General features: G+C 39.4%; 3 protein-coding genes across 4 annotated transcripts; 1 reads left to right on the top strand and 2 right to left on the bottom strand.

Moving 5' to 3' along the window:
• Nucleotides 1-176: 176 nt before the first annotated feature.
• top3a (DNA topoisomerase III alpha) lies at nt 177-6,728 on the bottom strand. Its single transcript, XM_027022208.2, has 19 exons — nt 6,249-6,728; nt 6,089-6,148; nt 5,928-6,001; nt 5,750-5,825; nt 5,511-5,619; nt 5,262-5,405; nt 4,999-5,169; nt 4,767-4,870; nt 4,514-4,588; nt 4,152-4,234; nt 3,845-4,052; nt 3,538-3,723; nt 3,257-3,386; nt 3,058-3,171; nt 2,771-2,936; nt 2,474-2,620; nt 2,224-2,346; nt 1,385-2,103; nt 177-470 (listed from the first exon to the last, which is right to left on the bottom strand). Exons 1-19 carry the CDS (start codon nt 6,417-6,419, stop codon nt 313-315), a joined length of 3,018 nt encoding a protein of 1,005 aa, XP_026878009.1. The 5' UTR covers nt 6,420-6,728; the 3' UTR covers nt 177-312.
• An 87-nt stretch (nt 6,729-6,815) lies between these two features.
• Nucleotides 6,816-12,135, top strand: smcr8a (Smith-Magenis syndrome chromosome region, candidate 8a). The gene is made up of 2 exons (XM_027022209.2): nt 6,816-9,794; nt 9,962-12,135. The coding sequence occupies exons 1-2, from the start codon at nt 7,600-7,602 to the stop codon at nt 10,410-10,412; spliced, it is 2,646 nt and encodes an 881-aa protein (XP_026878010.2). The 5' UTR covers nt 6,816-7,599; the 3' UTR covers nt 10,413-12,135.
• Nucleotides 11,865-17,355, bottom strand: shmt1 (serine hydroxymethyltransferase 1 (soluble)). Of its 2 annotated transcripts, XM_035528826.1 has the most exons (13): nt 17,272-17,333; nt 16,646-16,782; nt 16,259-16,375; nt 15,974-16,119; nt 15,754-15,869; nt 15,513-15,673; nt 15,284-15,365; nt 14,763-14,975; nt 14,559-14,675; nt 13,792-13,914; nt 13,130-13,246; nt 12,766-12,876; nt 11,865-12,675 (listed from the first exon to the last, which is right to left on the bottom strand). In XM_035528826.1, the coding sequence occupies exons 2-13, from the start codon at nt 16,667-16,669 to the stop codon at nt 12,503-12,505; spliced, it is 1,500 nt and encodes a 499-aa protein (XP_035384719.1). In that variant the 5' UTR covers nt 16,670-16,782; nt 17,272-17,333; the 3' UTR covers nt 11,865-12,502. The 2 variants fall into 2 exon arrangements, with proteins under 2 accessions (XP_035384719.1, XP_026878013.2); XM_027022212.2 differs by lacking the exon at nt 16,646-16,782 and having other exon boundaries at nt 17,272-17,355.
• Nucleotides 17,356-18,102: the final 747 nt, after the last annotated feature.

The following is an 18,102-nucleotide window of genomic DNA, read 5'->3' as shown; positions in this document are numbered from 1 at the left end:
GTTATTCTAAGATGTGTGGAAATACCAATCAGCAAAAAGTCAGTAGTTCAAACAATAGCCCATCTATTTTTTCCAGTAAGCTAGCTGAATCTTGAGTAAAGAAATGGGGGATTCAACCTACTTTTAACATTATATGCCATAACACAAATTAGTCAACAAATTAATGACAACAAAAATAAATTTATAAAATGTTACCTTTTATTCTGTAATAGTATTAATACCTTTGAGACAAAAATGATCATACAAATTACAAAAACCAGATTCAGGAGACTGCTGCTATAAATGCAACAAGAAGCTCGAGCAGTGGTTGTGTCACCGGCCCTGGGGACAGGTGGTGCACGTGTGGCCAGGCTGATGGCAAATTCCACAAGTCCTCTGCCTTTTGGGAGCAGCAGCTTTGCTTGAGGAGGCTCCAGTCTTCGTACCACCAGCCCACTTTTTGCTGTGTTCATGAGAACTTCCTACAGTAGCTGGGATAATACCACAGAAAATCATTACATTTCTCCCTATGCCAACTAACTACTTACAGTTCTTTCTGGTCTTATGCACTCATATTACTCTTATTCAGTAGACATCTGCCTAGGGCAAAGGATCTTAGAATTTTGAAAATCTGCCCCTTATTTAATAACAGTCTATTGTCAGATAGATAGGTGTAAATTTCACCATTAATCAACCACATAAATGTAAAATAAATAAATAAAAAATTAAATAGAATTTCAGAACACAATTTAAAACACTGCACAGCAATCAATAAAAGGTTATTGGGACCTCCTTCTCTTCCTTCATATCTTGTGTATTTACTCATAGCTACATATTTAGACACTGTGTAGTAAATTCTTTCAGGCACTTACAAAAATAATGATGATAGATTTCTATACACTAATATACTGATATTTCAATTGTTCTATCTCAAGAATAATTCTAAATTTGATCTCTTATCCAACATTAAAAATGACCTTACTAACAATGAAGATTATAATTTTTAATATTTAATAACGCTCAAACATTAAGTGCAGCATGGAGTAAATTCTGAGAAAAGATGTACTTGCCACTGAAAACATGTTTTTTTGTATTTATTCATCCCATCTTTTTTATTTTGTTTCTGTAGTTGTGTGTGTATGTAATGGGATTATGATGGCCTATGATGAGCTGTACCCACTTTCTTTGTTCTATGCTAAAAAAAATAAATTAATTTAAAAAAAACACGACCAGGAAAAAAAAAAAAAAAAAACACACCAAAAGATTCACGACAAGATGAATCTTTCAGATTCACAAAATTCAGAGGATGTTTTGGTCAGTCAATGATACTGTTTAATGTGGGGAATAAAAGAAAAGAAAACAAAAAATGTACAACTAAAAGATGCACTTAAGATGTGTTAATTACCTGGAGCCACATTCTCGTCCACCCATTGGAAGAAGCCGCACTGCTGGTCACGCGGTTTGCCACAGGTGTGGAACATTCTGCCCTTGTTTGGCCCATCTTTCATGACCGTCCTTGTGACGGCGGGTTCATTACAGTGGCACATGGTCTCTCCCCCATCTATGCCTGATCCTCTGTTACCAGGCCTGTGCTGAGGTGCACTTCCAAGGCCAAGTGAAGGTCTGGGAGGCGGCAACCCATGACCTCTGCTCCCTGCTGGCCCGTGCTGGTCATTGGGCTGATCGGCCCACAGGAAGAATTTACAGCCCCCCGTGCTGCACTTGTAGAACTGACGGCCTTGGTTGGGACCCTCTTTACGAACCGTGAGGAGAAGCGCGTCCTGGCCACAGTTACACACAACAGCATCGTTTTGGGTGCAGGATGGTAAGTGTGATAACCATGTTGCTGCCGAGGTGGGTGGGGGGAGTCTGCTGCTGACTGCTCTGGGCCGTGGAGATGAAGGTCTGTTATCTGGCCTAGACTGAAGCACTGGATTGGGTCTTGGATGATTAGATTGAGAGAAGGCTGAACTGCAATTAACCTGAGTGCGGGACTCTCCTCCTCCATGTAGATACTTCAAATTCAGGACCTCTCTCAAAGTGTCATCACAGCCACCAATACATCCAACAAACTCTAGAGGCATCCCTGGAGGGAGACTCCCCCTCTTGAACTTAAACCTCAGCCTGGAAAGGGTTTCAGGAAGACACAGATGGCATTTTTTGGTTCTGTTCTGACACGACAGACTCTGTATTAAAGTGAATATTGACTAATACCAGAAGAGGAACTACAGTCCTGTTTCTTACATGTGGACAGGGTGTGGGCGGCAAGTTGGACAAATGCTGTCATCTCTGCTGACCTCGAGCACTACATCTGGAAACCACACTACTGCCTTACAGGCTGGGTAGCCCAAACATGACAGAAACTTCCTGCCAAGAGAGGATGTAATGAGTGTGATGAAGAAAAAAAAATACTAGGAAAGGGAAAGGGCAGATCTCATCTGTACTCAGCAAGATTTCAACCCAACAAAATCATTAACACTGACTAGTGGCCTACCCTGTGTTGTCCTTCTTCTTCTTCAAAACCATGTCTCGGCTACACTGCAGACACTTCCTCACTGGTAGAGGCATCTCTAGCTCCTGTTCCTCTTGTTCCGTAAACTCTTGAGCCTCACCCAAATAACTGGACAGAGCCTCATCCAATCTGAGAATACAAAAAATATCTATCAAACGTTTGCTAGATATGCTATCAAACATCCTTGAAAAAAAAGGTTTTAGTGTTTATAGAAATGATTAAGACTTAGTAAATAACTTGGGCAGTGCTTTTACAACAAAACACTCAAAATAAGCTCACTTCTTTGCCTTCTTGACAGACTCAATGAAAACAGCCTTGTATTTTGCCACATGGTGTCTGAGAACAGATGCTTTGTCCTTCCGGCCCTCTGACACAAGCTTCAAGTCTGCCTCCAGTTCTGCCCTCAGGTCTGGTTTAGACATCTCATAACCCATAGAATTGTACCCTGAAACCCCAAACAGTGACGCACCATTAACAGTACCTCTCTTTCTATATGTGAACTAATGAAGTATGGGTTAAAGGACTTCACAGTTGACCCTGTGGCCAATAGTATACATCTTCCATACCCTCAACAAGGCCCATCCCAAGCTCTCCAGGAAGGAACCTCTGATCTGTCGTCAGCCCCACATACATGCGGCTCTTGATGGTCTCGATGTGTTCTGCATGTGTGGCATCTGTGCCTGTGGAATTAAACATCTAAGTTTAACCCTGTGAACAAAGTGGCAATACCAAACTTAGAAACTTGCAAACTTATAAGAACCATACCAATTCCATGCTTCTCCATTAGCGAAATCAAATCAGCCTCTGTCAGAAGCTGTGGAGGGCTGGTCTGTCCTTCCACCATCTCAATTGCTGTAGGTTGGAATGTTGTATCAGGTGCATATAATGGAATAACCTACACACACAAAAAGCATATTTCTGTTTAACAAGAAGCATCCCATGGATATTTGGGGTTAAAATCTTTTTAAGTAGGTACCCATGTTTGACAGTTCAGTCTCTTGTCAGGGAGACCTAGTTAAAAAAAATATTCAAAGCAGAAAGAGCACCTTATTGTACCACTTGTCATATGGGTAAACTTCAAGATAGTTCCTTGCAATAATCGTGAGTCCACTTGCAGAAAACCTCTCTTTAGCAATGTCAATTTCCACAGTCATCTCCTGGCCCTCTGCATCCTTGGAGCAACAGGCCAAGAAGTGACGAACAATAAACTCGTACAGCCGTCTTTCATTTCCCTATACAGATCAAAATGAATGGAAAAAAAAGACTTCACATGCAATAGAAGAAAACACTACAAGCATTTTAATGGATCAGGAAGCACATTTAGTAAGTTGTATTTGTAAAGCTAAAGGTCACCTGAAGATTATTTGTGTATTTAGAGGGGTGAATGGGAGGATGGGCTTGGTCTGATTTGTTTCCATTTCGAGGTGTGGGCCCACCGCTCTCTAGAATACGTCGAGCAAAAGGCCCCCATTCGTTGTCCTGCCTCTGCTGCTCAACAAGTGGAACCAAGTTCAGGTTTTTTGGAAACATATTGGTCTCAGTACGAGGATAACTGATAAACCTGCAACAAAACATTTTTTCCATCACTGCTACATTGGTCCACTAATCAAAATATCACGCCATTGACAGTACTAATAAATATAATTTGTACCAAACTTACCCTTGTGTGTAGAGCTTCTCGGCTATTTTCATTGTCTCTTTAGCACCAATCTTCAGTTTCCTTGAGGCCAGTTTCTCAAGTTCCTGTTATGACACAGTGATTTTACATACACATTATACTATACTTTCACCAGGCATTAAATTAATTTGTAACTATTCAGAGGCAAAGGCTTTTATTTCAATAAAAAACATCCCATGTCCATGACTACGGTCTTTGTGATAATGAACATCTTTATCTTATTAAATTTAAAAATGTAGGTTTTTATCTACTGTAGCACCATGATATGCCACAGCAAGTGACTACATTATATGTGAGGCAGGCTTAAACATAATTTATCTGTATTCACTACTTTCATCACTCACCACAGTATCGAGGGGTAATGGTCGCCATTTGCTTTTTGGTTTAGTTGTCACAGATATCACTGTTGCCATGGGATTCTGAGATAACATTAAAAAAAAAACTCCTAATGCGCATATTTACATTATAATCCTGTCTAATTGGTTAATCATGCATTGCATTATTAGTTACAACATATATTGACAACACAATCCATATACAAAGATTACCAGTGTAGTAATTAAAATGTCAAAAAGTCAAATGCTAGGTGTGGCTAACCTCCATGCACATCTGGTAGAGCACAAGACATGCAGTGTGGTTAAACAGGCGATGCCTTTTCCAGCCGAACTCCACTGATTCCTCTTCACTAGGCTCGTGAACCACTGGCAGACAAAGTTGGTATTACCTCTTTAATTAAGAATATTTAGTAGATATACATGCCAATAGAACAGCATATTTATTAGATATTTGGTTAAGAGTTTGATGGCCTTGTGAGAACACAAAAAATTACCTTTAATTTTAAAGAAGGTCTCAGGGATGAAGGCCTGAATGGCTTTGAATCTCTCTACCACAAAGCCAAGGGTAGGAAACTGACAACTCCCATAGCTAATGAGCTGATTAGACAGAGAGCCTGGAAAGATCTTTTGTAGTCGTAAAGTCTGGAACCTTGTAAATGCCGCTCCTTGTAAGCAGTTGAAAGAAACAGCTGATTGCATGGAGAATTTAACAGGCAAATAGAGATTGCTTGTGTAGGGTGGTGCATGGAAAACTTACCAATGCGGAGATCAAGCTCCTGCCTCACCTCCACAGCATCACTGACATTAATGTCTGGCTCAGTCAGAGACTCACAGGCTCTTCTAATGGAGTTGGGGGTAATCTCTGAGAACCGAGCACGGAATACCTGGATGTTTGGCTTAACTATCAGAAAACAAGCTCAAGTCAGAACATCACAGTCCACAAATAAAAATACTGCAGGCAAGACAGTACCGGAGGAAATACAGTACTGGGGGAAATGCAAGTCACCATCTTTGCAGACATCAATGATCTCGTAACCTATGTTTTCCCCCTCTCTGTCACAGTCAGTCCAGATGACCAGAGCTTGGCACTGTCTGACCTCTCTCTCCAAGGTCCTCTAAGGGATGAACATATAATTTTTGAAACTGATTGTTATACACAATTTGTTTTAATTTTAAATTAGAAACAAACAAAACATAACAGCAATAAAACAACAAAACAAAATAACAAAAAATAAGTAAAATTACCTTAATTTGCACAAAGTTGTCAGGACAATACTTTTCTACCTCTGCATCAAACAACATGACTGGATTACAGCTGTGCCTGTCACATAGATATGTAAACATGCAATGAGGTGAATTTTACATTAAATCCATTTTATAGAACATCAGTCTTTGACTATATTTATAGATTACCATTACTTACCATTTCTGAAAATGTGCTTTGAATTCAAGAGCTAAAAGATGTCCTGACACAGAAGTCATGCATATGGTAACATTCTGTTATAAAATACCAAATATTACACATTAGGTCAATTATAACAAACAATTTCCACGACTGTTTGTTATAGGTTACAAAACACTTACTTGTCCAAACAGATTATATTCATACTCGTATATTTTGTTGTAGACCGAGAGCCCCTCTCTCTGTTATGAGAGGAAAAAGTGTCATTCTAAACATTTCCTTTGCAAAAACAGGCATGCCAGCCTACTGAAACTGTGTTACTATACAATGATCCACACTCACCCTCCTTGATCTCCCGTTGGACATTAACTCGGCAATACCTTTGGCTGCATCGTTTTTCTCAGCAACACAAAGCACTTTCTTAATCTGAGTTCTCCTGATCATGCTAATAGATATTTGTCTACAGAATCGTCTCCGAGTTGTCACTTGAAGCACTGATCTAATAATGTTCATTCCTATAGCCTAATGATTCGTGCGACGTGTGGTGTCGTTAAACAAGACATAGTATCCAGCTAGCTCTAAGGTCCTAAGCCTAAAAGCACCGTGTTGTCAAAGTAGCTAGCAAGGTAGCTTGATGGCTAATGTGGCGCAACCTTTAACTTGCTAGCTGGTACTGCTAAGCTTTCCATTTTTTCAACAAGCCAGATGGCTGTATACAACAAAGTATACTTATTTAGCTAGTGAAAAACATCTAAAACCACACGCGGATGCCAATGCCGTTATTTATGTAACTGTAGATAGCAACTTCTTGTCTGACGTACGAACTTTCTAAATTCGGCGCCTGTCAAAAACCGTCGCAAAATAGCCGTAAAGCACTGAGTTACGCGTTTCCTGTTAAAAAATAGCTAAATCACTGCAACCGTGGGGAATAACTAATGTATACTGTAAACTACCCCGTTTATTAAAAATCGTATATAAAAATGCTATTTCAAATTCCAACAACATAATTCATTTTTATAGTCTACTTCCTGATGAAAGTCATTCCTAATGAAGTTGACCGATCGACGTCATTGGAGTGCATAGGAGTAGCTTAGAGTTCCCGCAGTTGCTCCCAGGTTAGCTGATCTTCAAACAGTTGTACACATGAAAGTCTGCATGGCAATGATTTGTGAGTCATATGAGCTGCACAAATTCTGTTACTGGACGGAGCATAAGATTGAAATATGGCTGCTGGTGTAGGTAGGACGTGTAATTGATCTGAATGTAAGGAACGTTGCGGCGGCTTGCTAAATATGTTGGCTGTGCTTTGTAAAATTGTTAGTCAGACATTATAGACAGATGTTTTTCTACCTAACTATTAATTATTATCTTGACTTACCTTTATGGCACTAGAGTTAAGTCAGTGTTTGGGGGGCGAAGGTATCGAAGCAACATTGGTTAGCTAGCGTTAGCTTACGCTAACTACCTGACAGCTATTTCTAGCCAAGGTTCATAAAAATTTGTATTTGTTGTGTAATCAGCCATTGCGTGAATTTAAACCGTTCGCATTAACGAATTTGTGATATTAGTGCCATACAACCGCAATTATCTTTTTTTTATATACTAGATGTAGGGTCTACTTCAGTGTAACTACTGATATCTTGACTCTGTCGCGGAACGTTTCTTCTAATGTCGCTTGTGAATTTTCGAGAACATGATTGGTTCACCAGATGTGGTGGCATTTACCAAAGATGACGATTTTGGAGATTCATACACAGATCCATGTTTGCTCCCAGCGGAGTTTTCTGTGCCTTTGTTTCCACATGCTGCAAATGCGAATCCATGGACAAAGACATCCTATGCAAAATTCTCCAAGGATTTTATCCTCATCTCTGAGTTTTCAGAACAGGTCGGTCCACAGCCATTGCTCACAATTCCAGATGATCCGAGAGTGTGTGGGACGTTTGACCTTAATTACTTCTCACTGCGCATCATGTCTGTGGACTACCAAGCTTCCTTTGTTGGTCATCCTCCAGGATGTAGCTACCCAAAGCTCAATTTTGTGGAGGACTCAAAAGTTGTCCTTGGAGATTCCAAGGAGGGTGCATTTGCCTATGTACATCACCTAACCCTCTACGATTTGGAGGCACGTGGATTTGTACGCCCTTTTTGCATGGCCTATATTTCAGCAGACGAAAGGAAAATCATGCAGCAGTTTCAGCAGCTCTCCTCTGGATTTTCCAAGGCTTCGGAGAGCTTAAAGTCAGGAAATCGAAAGGCCTTTGCAAATGAGTTAGAGAAGAAATTGCAAGACCTGGAATATACCAGAACAGTGCTGCACAAGGAGACGGAGCTACAGAAAATGAACAATGGTTGTTATTCCACACAGGTTATCGAGAAAGCTAATGAACTGGCAAATGTGGAAAAATCAATCTATGAACATAAAGATCTTTTGAGGCAGATTATGTCATATCCAAACAAAAAAATGGATACAGATTATGTGCAATATGAGCCAGAAAAGCCAGTTGAGACAAATATGGTTGACCATACATTCTCTTCTACTCATTCCATAAGTAGGGATAAATGTGTTGAAACAGATAATGCTAGTCAGCAACTCTCTTACACCCCCCAGCTGATTAAAGCTAAATCTGCTAAATGTTTTGATAAGCGATTAAAAACCCTTGAAGAGCTCTGTGATTCAAACTTTTTTCACCAGACTATGGACCATCTGAATTTAATTGAAAAGACATTCAGAGGAGATCTTTGTTTTATTTACACTAGCCAGATTGACTGGGCTCTTTTAAGTAAACAGAAAATTAGCAGTTTTCTCTTTGAAGAGGAAAGACATGGGGAAGAAGAGGAAAACTCAAGGAATTTGTATGACACAGACCACAACCCACACATTGCCCTGCCATCCTTGTCAAACTTATCTGGCGAGCCAATGAGTCTTGAGTCTTATGCCACTTGTGTAGAGATAGGTCACCATAAGTTGGAGCTCGAATCTATGGAAGGACCCCCAGAGTCTAGTACTTCTGACATCACACAGGAAACCTCAGAAGAAGCTGTTGACACTGAAACAAAAGGAAGTTTCAGCAGTGACAGGAGTATTGAGGCACTTGGAAATATTAGCCCAGCTAATCCTAATGGTTTTGTGAGGAGAAGCACTAATGAGGTATGCACGGTAACCTTATCCGAGCAACAAGGAGAAATTCTCCCTGGAGCTGCACCTGACAAGATGTCACCTTCCCTAGGATATAAATTGGATGTTTATACTGCTGATATGTTTGAAACTGAAAATCTGGTTCAAATAGATACAGCCTGCTGTATAGGACAGGATGGTTTTATCTACGAGGAACCTTTGCCTGTACCTGTGCAACAGTGTTGTGAGGACACAGTGGTCAAGCAGGAGCCACTTTCACTACTTCAGGGGGACCCAGCTCTGCAGGTCGACTACATCTTTGGAGAGTCCGGACTGCCCTTGGGCCCAAGTATGGGCTTGATGCTTCCAGAAGAGAGCACCAGTGTGCACTCTGAGGAGATGGCCAGGATGAATATTGAAGATGTCTCGGATTGTACAAGCTATATGAGCACCTCCACCAGCTCAGACAGAGCAGGTTCACCATTCACCTATGGCAGTCTGATCACAGTGAAGCAGAAGAAGAAAGCAGGCAACAGTGCGCTCCGGTTCATCAGGCAGTACCCCTTTGCTCAGCAAGCCATATTCTGCGTGCTTAGTGGGCAGACACTCGTGGTTCTTGGAGCTGAGGAGGGGACAGTAAGGAAGCTTGTGAATGCATTGTCTATTTTTGTGCCCAACCTTGGAAAGTATGGTGAAACAGTCCAGCCCTGGCTTACTACATCATTTCAACTCACTGACCTTCAGAGATGGAAACTCATTGGACTACAGAGGTATGCGGTAGTCAACAGTAGTACTGGTGTGTGTGTGTGTGTGTGTGTGTGTGTGTGTGTGTGTGTGTGTGTTGGTCTGTCAGAGAATCATTCATACTGAATTGGCAGCCATGTCACAAATGCAGCACTGCTTGTTTTATACATCAGGGTTTTTTCCTTTTACCCAGAGTGGCTTCACCAGCAGGTTCCAGCATGCTCCATTCCCTGAGCCGCTACAGCCGATACATAGGCATCCTGGACTGTGACAACAAGACACTGCGATGCCACCCCTACAGAGGAACAGTTTTAGGTCACATGGCAGACCACAGGACTCAGATCAAACGAGGCAGCACCTACTATCTCCATGTGCAGAGCATGCTGACTCAGCTTGCGGCTAAGGCATTCCTTTACACTTTCTGCCATCATGTTCACCTGCCCATAAATACAGATGATCAGGGTTCTGTAGAGTTACGCAGGACTAACTTCTTGTTGCAGCTTGGCTACACAGAGGAAGAGAGTAAAATCATTCAGTTCCTGAGTGAGCTCATCAAGCAGAATTTCTTTCAGTGGCCTTTAAAAGGGCTCAGCCAATCTGTCTTCTCGTTCAGTTACACCACCAGCGTTTTGTACAAAATCTGAATGTTCTCTTTGGTCTATTTAGCTGGTTTTGGTATCCCTACTCTTCACCTTTGCTAAAATCAGGACACCAAGAAATCTTGAATGTATTTAAATATTGTTTGGGGGCGGAGGTGGTGTTTTTTTGTTGTTTTTTTTGTTTATATATATATATATATATATATATATATATATATTGCTTTCACAATCCAGTAAGCAGACAGTAAATTGCTTGGTGTCACTAATGTGTAATGTAAAGCTTTGTAACATGTATTACCAAAGTTTTAAAGGTAAGGTCAGTGTTGCTAAAGGTCTCCTTGCTTGTTTCTTACTTTGAAGATTAAGTCTACTAGTCTTGTCTAAGGTAAAGCTGCATGACAATGGAGGGCTGTTGTGTTTAAGTGTAATTCTCCCTCTTGGTTTTCCACTAGTTAACATAACATAAATTGTACTTTTTAACACTGATGATGTTGATGTAAACTACCACAAACTACCAGTTGGAAAATGTATGGTTCAAGTTAATTGTTCACAAAGCAGAATCAGCCCACAAGAACAAATAAAGCACTGCTGAACACGTGGTGGATCCTATCCATGTAACTGCAGGTGGTTGTTGTGTACCCAGTATTTTGTTTTTCACAATCTTGAACATGCTGCCATAGCCTTTTGAACATTAGCATAAAGGAGTTGTACAGAATTATGGTAGTTGTGTCATTTGCTAGCAAAGTCCAAGCTCAAGATCTGTAAATAATCTACCAGTCTTCGTAGTGACCATTTACCCTGACTTCCTGTTGCTTGCATTTGGTATCTATAAAAAGAAATCAGTAGAATAAGGATTAATACTGACAAATATGCAGACCAATCAGTAAAGTCCCAAAATTTTGTCCACTATGATGTTCATTAGTCCTCTGCTATTATATTTTGTATAGGCAAAAATGCAACTTAACTGAGCAGGAATTTTCTAGACTGCTGGGATTTCAGGGCAAATGAGATAAGTAACCACCTGCCCTGTTTTGTTTTGTTTTTTTGTATTGTATTGTAAAAGAATGTGCTGCATGGGAAAATGTCATAGATGTTACACTGACATTCTGCATGCCTGGAGAATATAAACTATATGATGGTATGTTCATAAGCTATATACATTTGTATATCGTGGATTTTATTCAGCCTAATAATATGAACTATTGTCTTAATGTTGTGTGCAAATTATGTCAGCTTGAATAACTTGTTGGATGGAGTGCTACTTTATAATATTGGTTGTTAAGAATCACAATCAGTGATGAGCTAAAAAGTAATGGTGACGATTGAGGAAAAAAAAAAAAATCCCCCATGACTGTTTCCATCACTGCTGCAGTGGTAGTTGAAGTTCATGGACACCATATTTTAGTTCCCTTTTTTAATGTATTACTTTCTATTTGTAACCTGGCATAACTTGCCTCATTGACCCCTGTCCAAAACATGCTACATACATTCTTTTGCATGTTATTTAACAAGCCATATTGTAATGTGCATTGCATCTTCTATGATCGCAGATGTTTTTTGGAGTAAGTTTTCCCTTACACAATTATCCAAAACAAAATAGAAAGTGTTGCGCATGTGTACATTGTAGATTTTGTGATTTTGTCCAGGGTGAAGTAAGTGATCTTTAAGATGACTTGTGTTTAAGTGAATTTTCAGGTGATCCAAGTGCATTAAGTTGTTGCCCACTGTTTTCTGCCATTGAGTTTCATTAAAACATTCCTCATTTAAATTTGTGAAGTCTGAATTTCTTAACAATTCTTATACTAAACCCTTGTAATATTTAAAAGGCTAGGTATATACACATTATATACTACCTTCGTCCCAGTATATGTGGAGTGGTGGCACGTTGTCACACTATGAATATGCCAACTAGGACAAACTGATACATTTGCCTTTAAGAATCACATGCAACATATATACACAAACAATTCATGGTAAGGATTGGCATTGCTTACAGTTGGACATTTAAACTTAGCAGTAAAAATCTTTGCACTATTGAAATTCTGTAGTAGGGCACACAAGCGAATTAAGTACAAAGGAAAACAATGATCAATTGTAAAGCTTGGCTCAAGGTTCAAAGCATGAATGCAACAGGCTCATAGCTCTGGCAGTCCAGGCATAGGGAATTTTTGAGCAAACGCTTCAACCTCAACTCGGATTTCTTTCATTTTCTTTTGATATTCCTCATCCTGAGCCAATGTTTCTTTGAACTCCTTTAAAGTGGCCTTGGGGTTCATGTTTTTCTGGATCTCCACAGTTAACTGAATGCCTAAAACCAAACAGATAGTTATAATGGCAATTAAGGTATTTATAATTGTGCAAGTTTTACAATAATCCCTTATAATTCATTTTAACTTACATCTGTGAACAAATTCTGCAACCTGGCGGAAATCTTCCTCCACTAGCCCTCGCGAGGTGAGTGCAGGAGATCCAAGACGAAGACCACTGGGACGCAAAGCACTCTTATCGCCTGCATTCCCAAGATCACCAGACACCCAACCAGACAATGAAACGCAGATTAGGAAGCCTTCTTGTGTAATAAATACTAATTATTAACTATTGGATGTGTATTAAGTTTCTGCTAATAAGAAAACAAAATTGACTACAGTGAAACAATACACTCAAAAATGCTAATTTATCAAATCAATGAATGAAGGTAGAATGCATCAGATGGATTATCAAAAACAATATGCCATCAGTTGTGAACATCATTAAGGTGGTACCTGGGCAGGTATTCTTGTTGCAGGCAATAGCACAGGCCTCTAGCACCTTCTCCGCCCTCCCACCATCAGTTCCATTTGGACGGAGGTCAACCAAGATAAGATGATTATCAGAACCACCTGAATTCAGATGTAGATAACACAAAGCATGACATGACATGTGTGCAGCATTTTAATCATATCAGTCTGAATAACTACAAAGCCTTAGCGATGCAGAATTTACACCCATCTGTCACAACTTTCTTGCACATAAAATGTGCTGCAAAAATCCTTCTCCCATTTCCAAGTTAAACTGTAAAGGAATCCCACCCATGCTTGAGGAATGTGAAATGGCTGAAATGGTGACTCTGATTTAAAGGGTGAAGTCTTTCATGAGAAACCCACACCGTTTATGTACTGTGAAGTTTAATAGTCAATTTTTGTCTTATGACTGTGCATGCCATTATGTAATAGCATTCTACCACATATATTCTATACATTTCCTTGCTGATGGTGATGTAAACTTTGCTCCTATACAGTAAGAGAGTGAAAGGAGCAGCACATATTTCCCTGTGCAGTGTGGTTTAATCAAATAAGCCCATCTTTGATGCCAGGCCTTCTGTCACATCTCCTCAAACAAATGAAAACACTCTTACTATGTGGCAAACAGCAAACACAAAACTCACCAGTAACGACTTTATAGCTCTTCTCCAAAAGAGCATCTGCCAGGGCCCTGCAATTTGCCAGCACTTGTGTCTGATAGACCTTAAACTCTGAAGTAAGTGCCTGCTTCAGAGCTACAGCCACTCCTGAGCATCAAATCCCACAGAAATTAAAGCACAATTAGACCAAGTGGAAGCCAGTTAAAGGTGTGAATGGACAACCTTTTTTAAAGCAATAATTTTACACTGTATTTCCAGTTAGATTTTAAATGCATTGCATAATGTCTTGGGAGGCTGTGGTGCAAAAATAAATGAACACAACTGAGCCCGGAAAGCCATATCTACCATTTTGGCTTTTGTTTAACATTAAACATTTAATTAAAATGCCAAATATGCTTTATATAGACTTCCCTTACTTTACTGGAATATTACCTTGGAATATTGCTTTATAATTGTTTTTACTTTGTATAATGTAGAAAAACTGTAAATGAACATGGTATAGTTTTTTTTTGTTACAGGGGCTCAAAGAATTCTCATTCGAGAACTTCAGTATTTGTATCTGATATTAGATTGTAAAAATGTCAATTATATTTGGTCAAATTACACCAATAAAACAATGATAAATCAGATGGAAATACTGACTGAGCTGGAAAATGAATCTATTGCAAAAAGAATACAATAGATTACCCTTTTAAAAGTGAAACTAGTATCATTTGCACCATTGCTCGACAAAAACAATGGTTTAAATCATTTAAACTTTAAGATGAAGACAAATATGCAGAACTAGCTACCTGCAATGGCATGGTTATGAGGTCCCCCCTGCAGTCCAGGAAACACAGCCTGGTTGATCAAACTTTCCAGGTTGTAGAGAGATTCCCTTCCAGTTTTCGAGTCCACACTGCGTACCCCTAACAAACAAAACACCCTACAATGAGATTTGTGCCACACAGACTTTTATGGTGAAATCCCACTTATTCCACATCCAAGCAACCGACCTTTCCTGTAAAAGATGACCCCTGCCCTGCAGCCCCTCAGGGTCTTATGGGTAGTGGTGGAGACTATATCACAGTACTCAAAAGGGGAAGGGACCAATCCAGCTGCCACAAGCCCACTAATGTGCGCCATGTCAGCCAGAAGGTAAGCCCCATTCTCATCCGCTATCTTCCGCATGCGGCCGTAATCTAGGTTGCGGGAGTAACAGCTGACACCTTTCAGAGACCCAGAAAAGAGGAATGAGTACATCACATAAGGACATAGAAGAAGAAAAACACTCCATTCCTTGTAAGAAGACAAAAAAGTGCATTTGTCTTGTCTATAGAGGGCAGACAGAATTACTTGACAGTTAACAAATATGGCCAGTTTCCCAGATATGGATAAAAGCTAGTTTTGAACTAAATTGCAATGCCAGTGGTGAATCACCACTGGAAAGTCTTTTTAGACTGGTCTTAATTTGGTCCTAGGAAACTATCCCATAATAATTTGATGAAATCTGTTTTTCTGAAATTTGTCTTGGTACCTGCAATGATTAGCTTTGGGTGAAAGAGGCGTGCATTTTCCTCCAGTCGGTCATAATCAATGTAACCAGTCTCCTGGTTGACCTACAAAACATTTAAAAGCTACAGTTAAATGTAGAAAATAAACTAATAATATGATAAAATACTCCCAAAAGTCTGATTAAAACAGCTGCTGTAACAACTTAGCAAAGGCTAAACCACTTTAAGGCTTCAAAATGAACAGGAAGATACCTTGTATGGCATAGATTCAAAGAAAATAGAAGTGGCAGAGATTTTCTTTTTGTCCGTCATAAAGCCATGGGTCAGGTGACCTCCATCAGGCAAATCAAGACCCATGATTCTCCCGTGAGGCTCCACGACGGCCGTGTACACAGCAAAGTTGGCAGGCGACCCTGAGAAGAGAGCAACACATTAACTGACCTTTGAAACAGCAGACCAGGTCAGAGCTCAGTGCACAAATATACAAACTAACCAGAATAAGGCTGTACATTCACTCCCCACTTTTCTGCATTAAGGCCATAAACCTTCAGAGCCCTTTGCTGACAGAGCCGCTCCAGTTCATCAACGTGCTCCGTGCCACCATAGTATCTAATGCCAATTTTGCAACAATAAAGACAATTACAAGATATAAACAGTACATACAAATCAAGTGATCAGCAATTAATTCCACACTTTTTAATATGAAAATTAACCTTTGGCCAGGATATCCCTCTGAATATTTGTTGTTCATGCATGAGCCCAAAGCTTCCAAAACTGCTCGACTGGTGAAGTTCTCTGAGGCAATGAGCTCCAATCCATATATCTGCCTCTTCTTCTCCTTTTTAATGATGTCAAATACCTATTGATAAGCTGAGTCAGTTTCAGATCAGAGGAGTGGTGTCTTGGTGACTTTATATAGCTTATTTATGCAGTATAAACAAAAACTCCCCTTGTTTAAAGCAGTACATTTGTCTCAAAAAAAGGCTGTTTTGAAGTACCTCAGGATCATTGCTGCTCAGAGGTTCTTGCATCATGCTGTTATGAGACTCCCATATATCCTTGTCAAAGCCAGTGAATTGAGCCATGTTCATGAGATAAACAGACTGAAAGTAAAACTGAAGAATGCAAATACAATTATTTCCTTTGAGTGTTTCATAAACTTTCCAAATAGTGCAACAAGCTCAAATAATCTGACTTCAATGTTGAGTTTAGGCATGTCTATGAAAATAAACCTAGGTTAACACTGCCACTTCATGAAAATAACGTCACCCAATTATTAAGCGATATAGCAGTGTTGGACAAGTGTCTACCTGTTTAACGAGTAAGGAGGTTACAAAAAATACTTTTCTAATCAATCCTTGATATTTAAAAGAGTGAAGCCTAACCAATTCCTGGAAACACCAGCGCATGTCCCGGGAGACGGTCCCCGCCACACTAAAAATGTGTTGAGCTTGCTATTTGATCAGACATGGTCTACTGTTCTGTTCAGCATGATGCAACTGTGGCCGACCTGTAGATAAATCTCATGAAACAGCAACGAAAAAAATTATTCTTATGTAAAAACGAATCAAAAGAGCATGCTAAACAGAACAGCACCAGTCAACCGTTAAATTAGCATATCATTTTACAGCATGCATTTCCTCGCTAAGTCTAGGTAATTTTTGACTTTTCTGAGGTAGCTAGGTTAGCTAGTTGGCTGTATCTTAGCCAAGTGATGGCTAGTAAAGACAAACAGTTGAACAGACTGAAAACAGGGTACATCATTTTCATATAGCTAGCTGGCTAGTAAGATAACCTACGTTAATTAGATTGATTTAAAACAATACACCTAAATCGTTAGCTAACTAGCAACGCAACATTAGTGCCATAAGTTTGAATGGTACTAGCGTGCACGCCGAACAATGTTATGCCTCCAAAGTTGCTTATAAACGTTAAACAGAAATAAGCGATTTCCTACATATTTCTAACATTCAATGTAAACAACAATGTCCTCTGAAAACAAGACCCTTACTGTTCTGTTTTGTCAAGTTGCAATTTACGCTTCACTCCACAAGTTCCTAGCTAGTAAGCTACTTGTGCTCAAAGTCCGCGAAAGTTATTGACCAATCACTATACGACGGAGGCGTGCTCAATAAATTAAAACGATATCCTCGCTTCTTAGTTATTGACAAATATATGATGAAGGCGTGCTTAATGGATTAAAACTATAACCCTGCGTCTTAAAGCTAAGTGAACGTTTTCTGCACAGGCAAGTTAGACATAATAGGCTACTTAAGATATCTTTACCTCGAAATCCGCTTCTGGATTGTTATGATTGATATAACAGGTTTGGCACTGTCGGCACACTTGACTACTGGGTAAGGAAAAGGTGGAAAATCTATTGTACATGGACTTTGAGAACTGTCATTTGAATACTATTGGTATAGTATAATAAAATATCCTAGAAAATACATTTTGTTAATTACAATTAGTCATGTGGTAATTAAAAAAATAAACACGATTATTTTAAAAAATGTAAATAACAATGATGTATTTTACGTGATTACACATTAAATAGATTAAAATTGTATTTTTTATTTAATATTTTTAGTTACATGACCTACGCCGTTACGAGGTAAGGTTCCTCAGAATTCTATTTATACTTGTGTCCATATTACTAATGGGCACAAACATGCGTTGTGGGCGTGTTTTTACGCAGTTCTACAATTTAGCTTTCTCTGATACATAGTTTAGTAAAATTAAGGTCCATTCTTCAATACAACAAAGATACGCCGCGATGGTACATGGGCTCCTGCTCAACAAAGTAATACACTACTGAATCTGCTTTTTCCATAATGGTTAT

The sequence above is a fragment of the Electrophorus electricus genome, chromosome 8, assembly GCF_013358815.1.
Source record: "Electrophorus electricus isolate fEleEle1 chromosome 8, fEleEle1.pri, whole genome shotgun sequence".
In the NCBI taxonomy this organism is placed as follows: domain Eukaryota; kingdom Metazoa; phylum Chordata; class Actinopteri; order Gymnotiformes; family Gymnotidae; genus Electrophorus; species Electrophorus electricus.
Note: the sequence above shows the minus strand (reverse complement) of the source record. Positions and strands in the feature narration are given on the sequence as shown.

Bases quoted from the DNA above. Each gene is read 5' to 3' on its own strand.
- top3a (XM_027022208.2), bottom strand. From the start codon at position 6,419: ATGAACATTATTAGATCAGTGCTTCAAGTGACAACTCGGAGACGATTC. The intron at 5,170-5,261 runs GTAAGTTTTCCA...ACTGCTTACAAG, and splicing joins GGAGCTTGATCTCCGCATTG to GAGCGGCATTTACAAGGTTC. The intron at 3,172-3,256 runs GTATGGTTCTTA...TTAATTCCACAG, and splicing joins AATGGAGAAGCATGGAATTG to GCACAGATGCCACACATGCA.
- smcr8a (XM_027022209.2), top strand. From the start codon at position 7,600: ATGATTGGTTCACCAGATGTGGTGGCATTTACCAAAGATGACGATTTT. The intron at 9,795-9,961 runs GTATGCGGTAGT...CCTTTTACCCAG, and splicing joins AAACTCATTGGACTACAGAG to AGTGGCTTCACCAGCAGGTT.
- shmt1 (XM_035528826.1), bottom strand. From the start codon at position 16,669: ATGCGCTGGTGTTTCCAGGAATTG. The intron at 14,976-15,283 runs GTACCAAGACAA...GGTCTCTGAAAG, and splicing joins CCCAAAGCTAATCATTGCAG to GTGTCAGCTGTTACTCCCGC. The intron at 13,915-14,558 runs GTAGCTAGTTCT...TTTGATGCTCAG, and splicing joins TCATAACCATGCCATTGCAG to GAGTGGCTGTAGCTCTGAAG.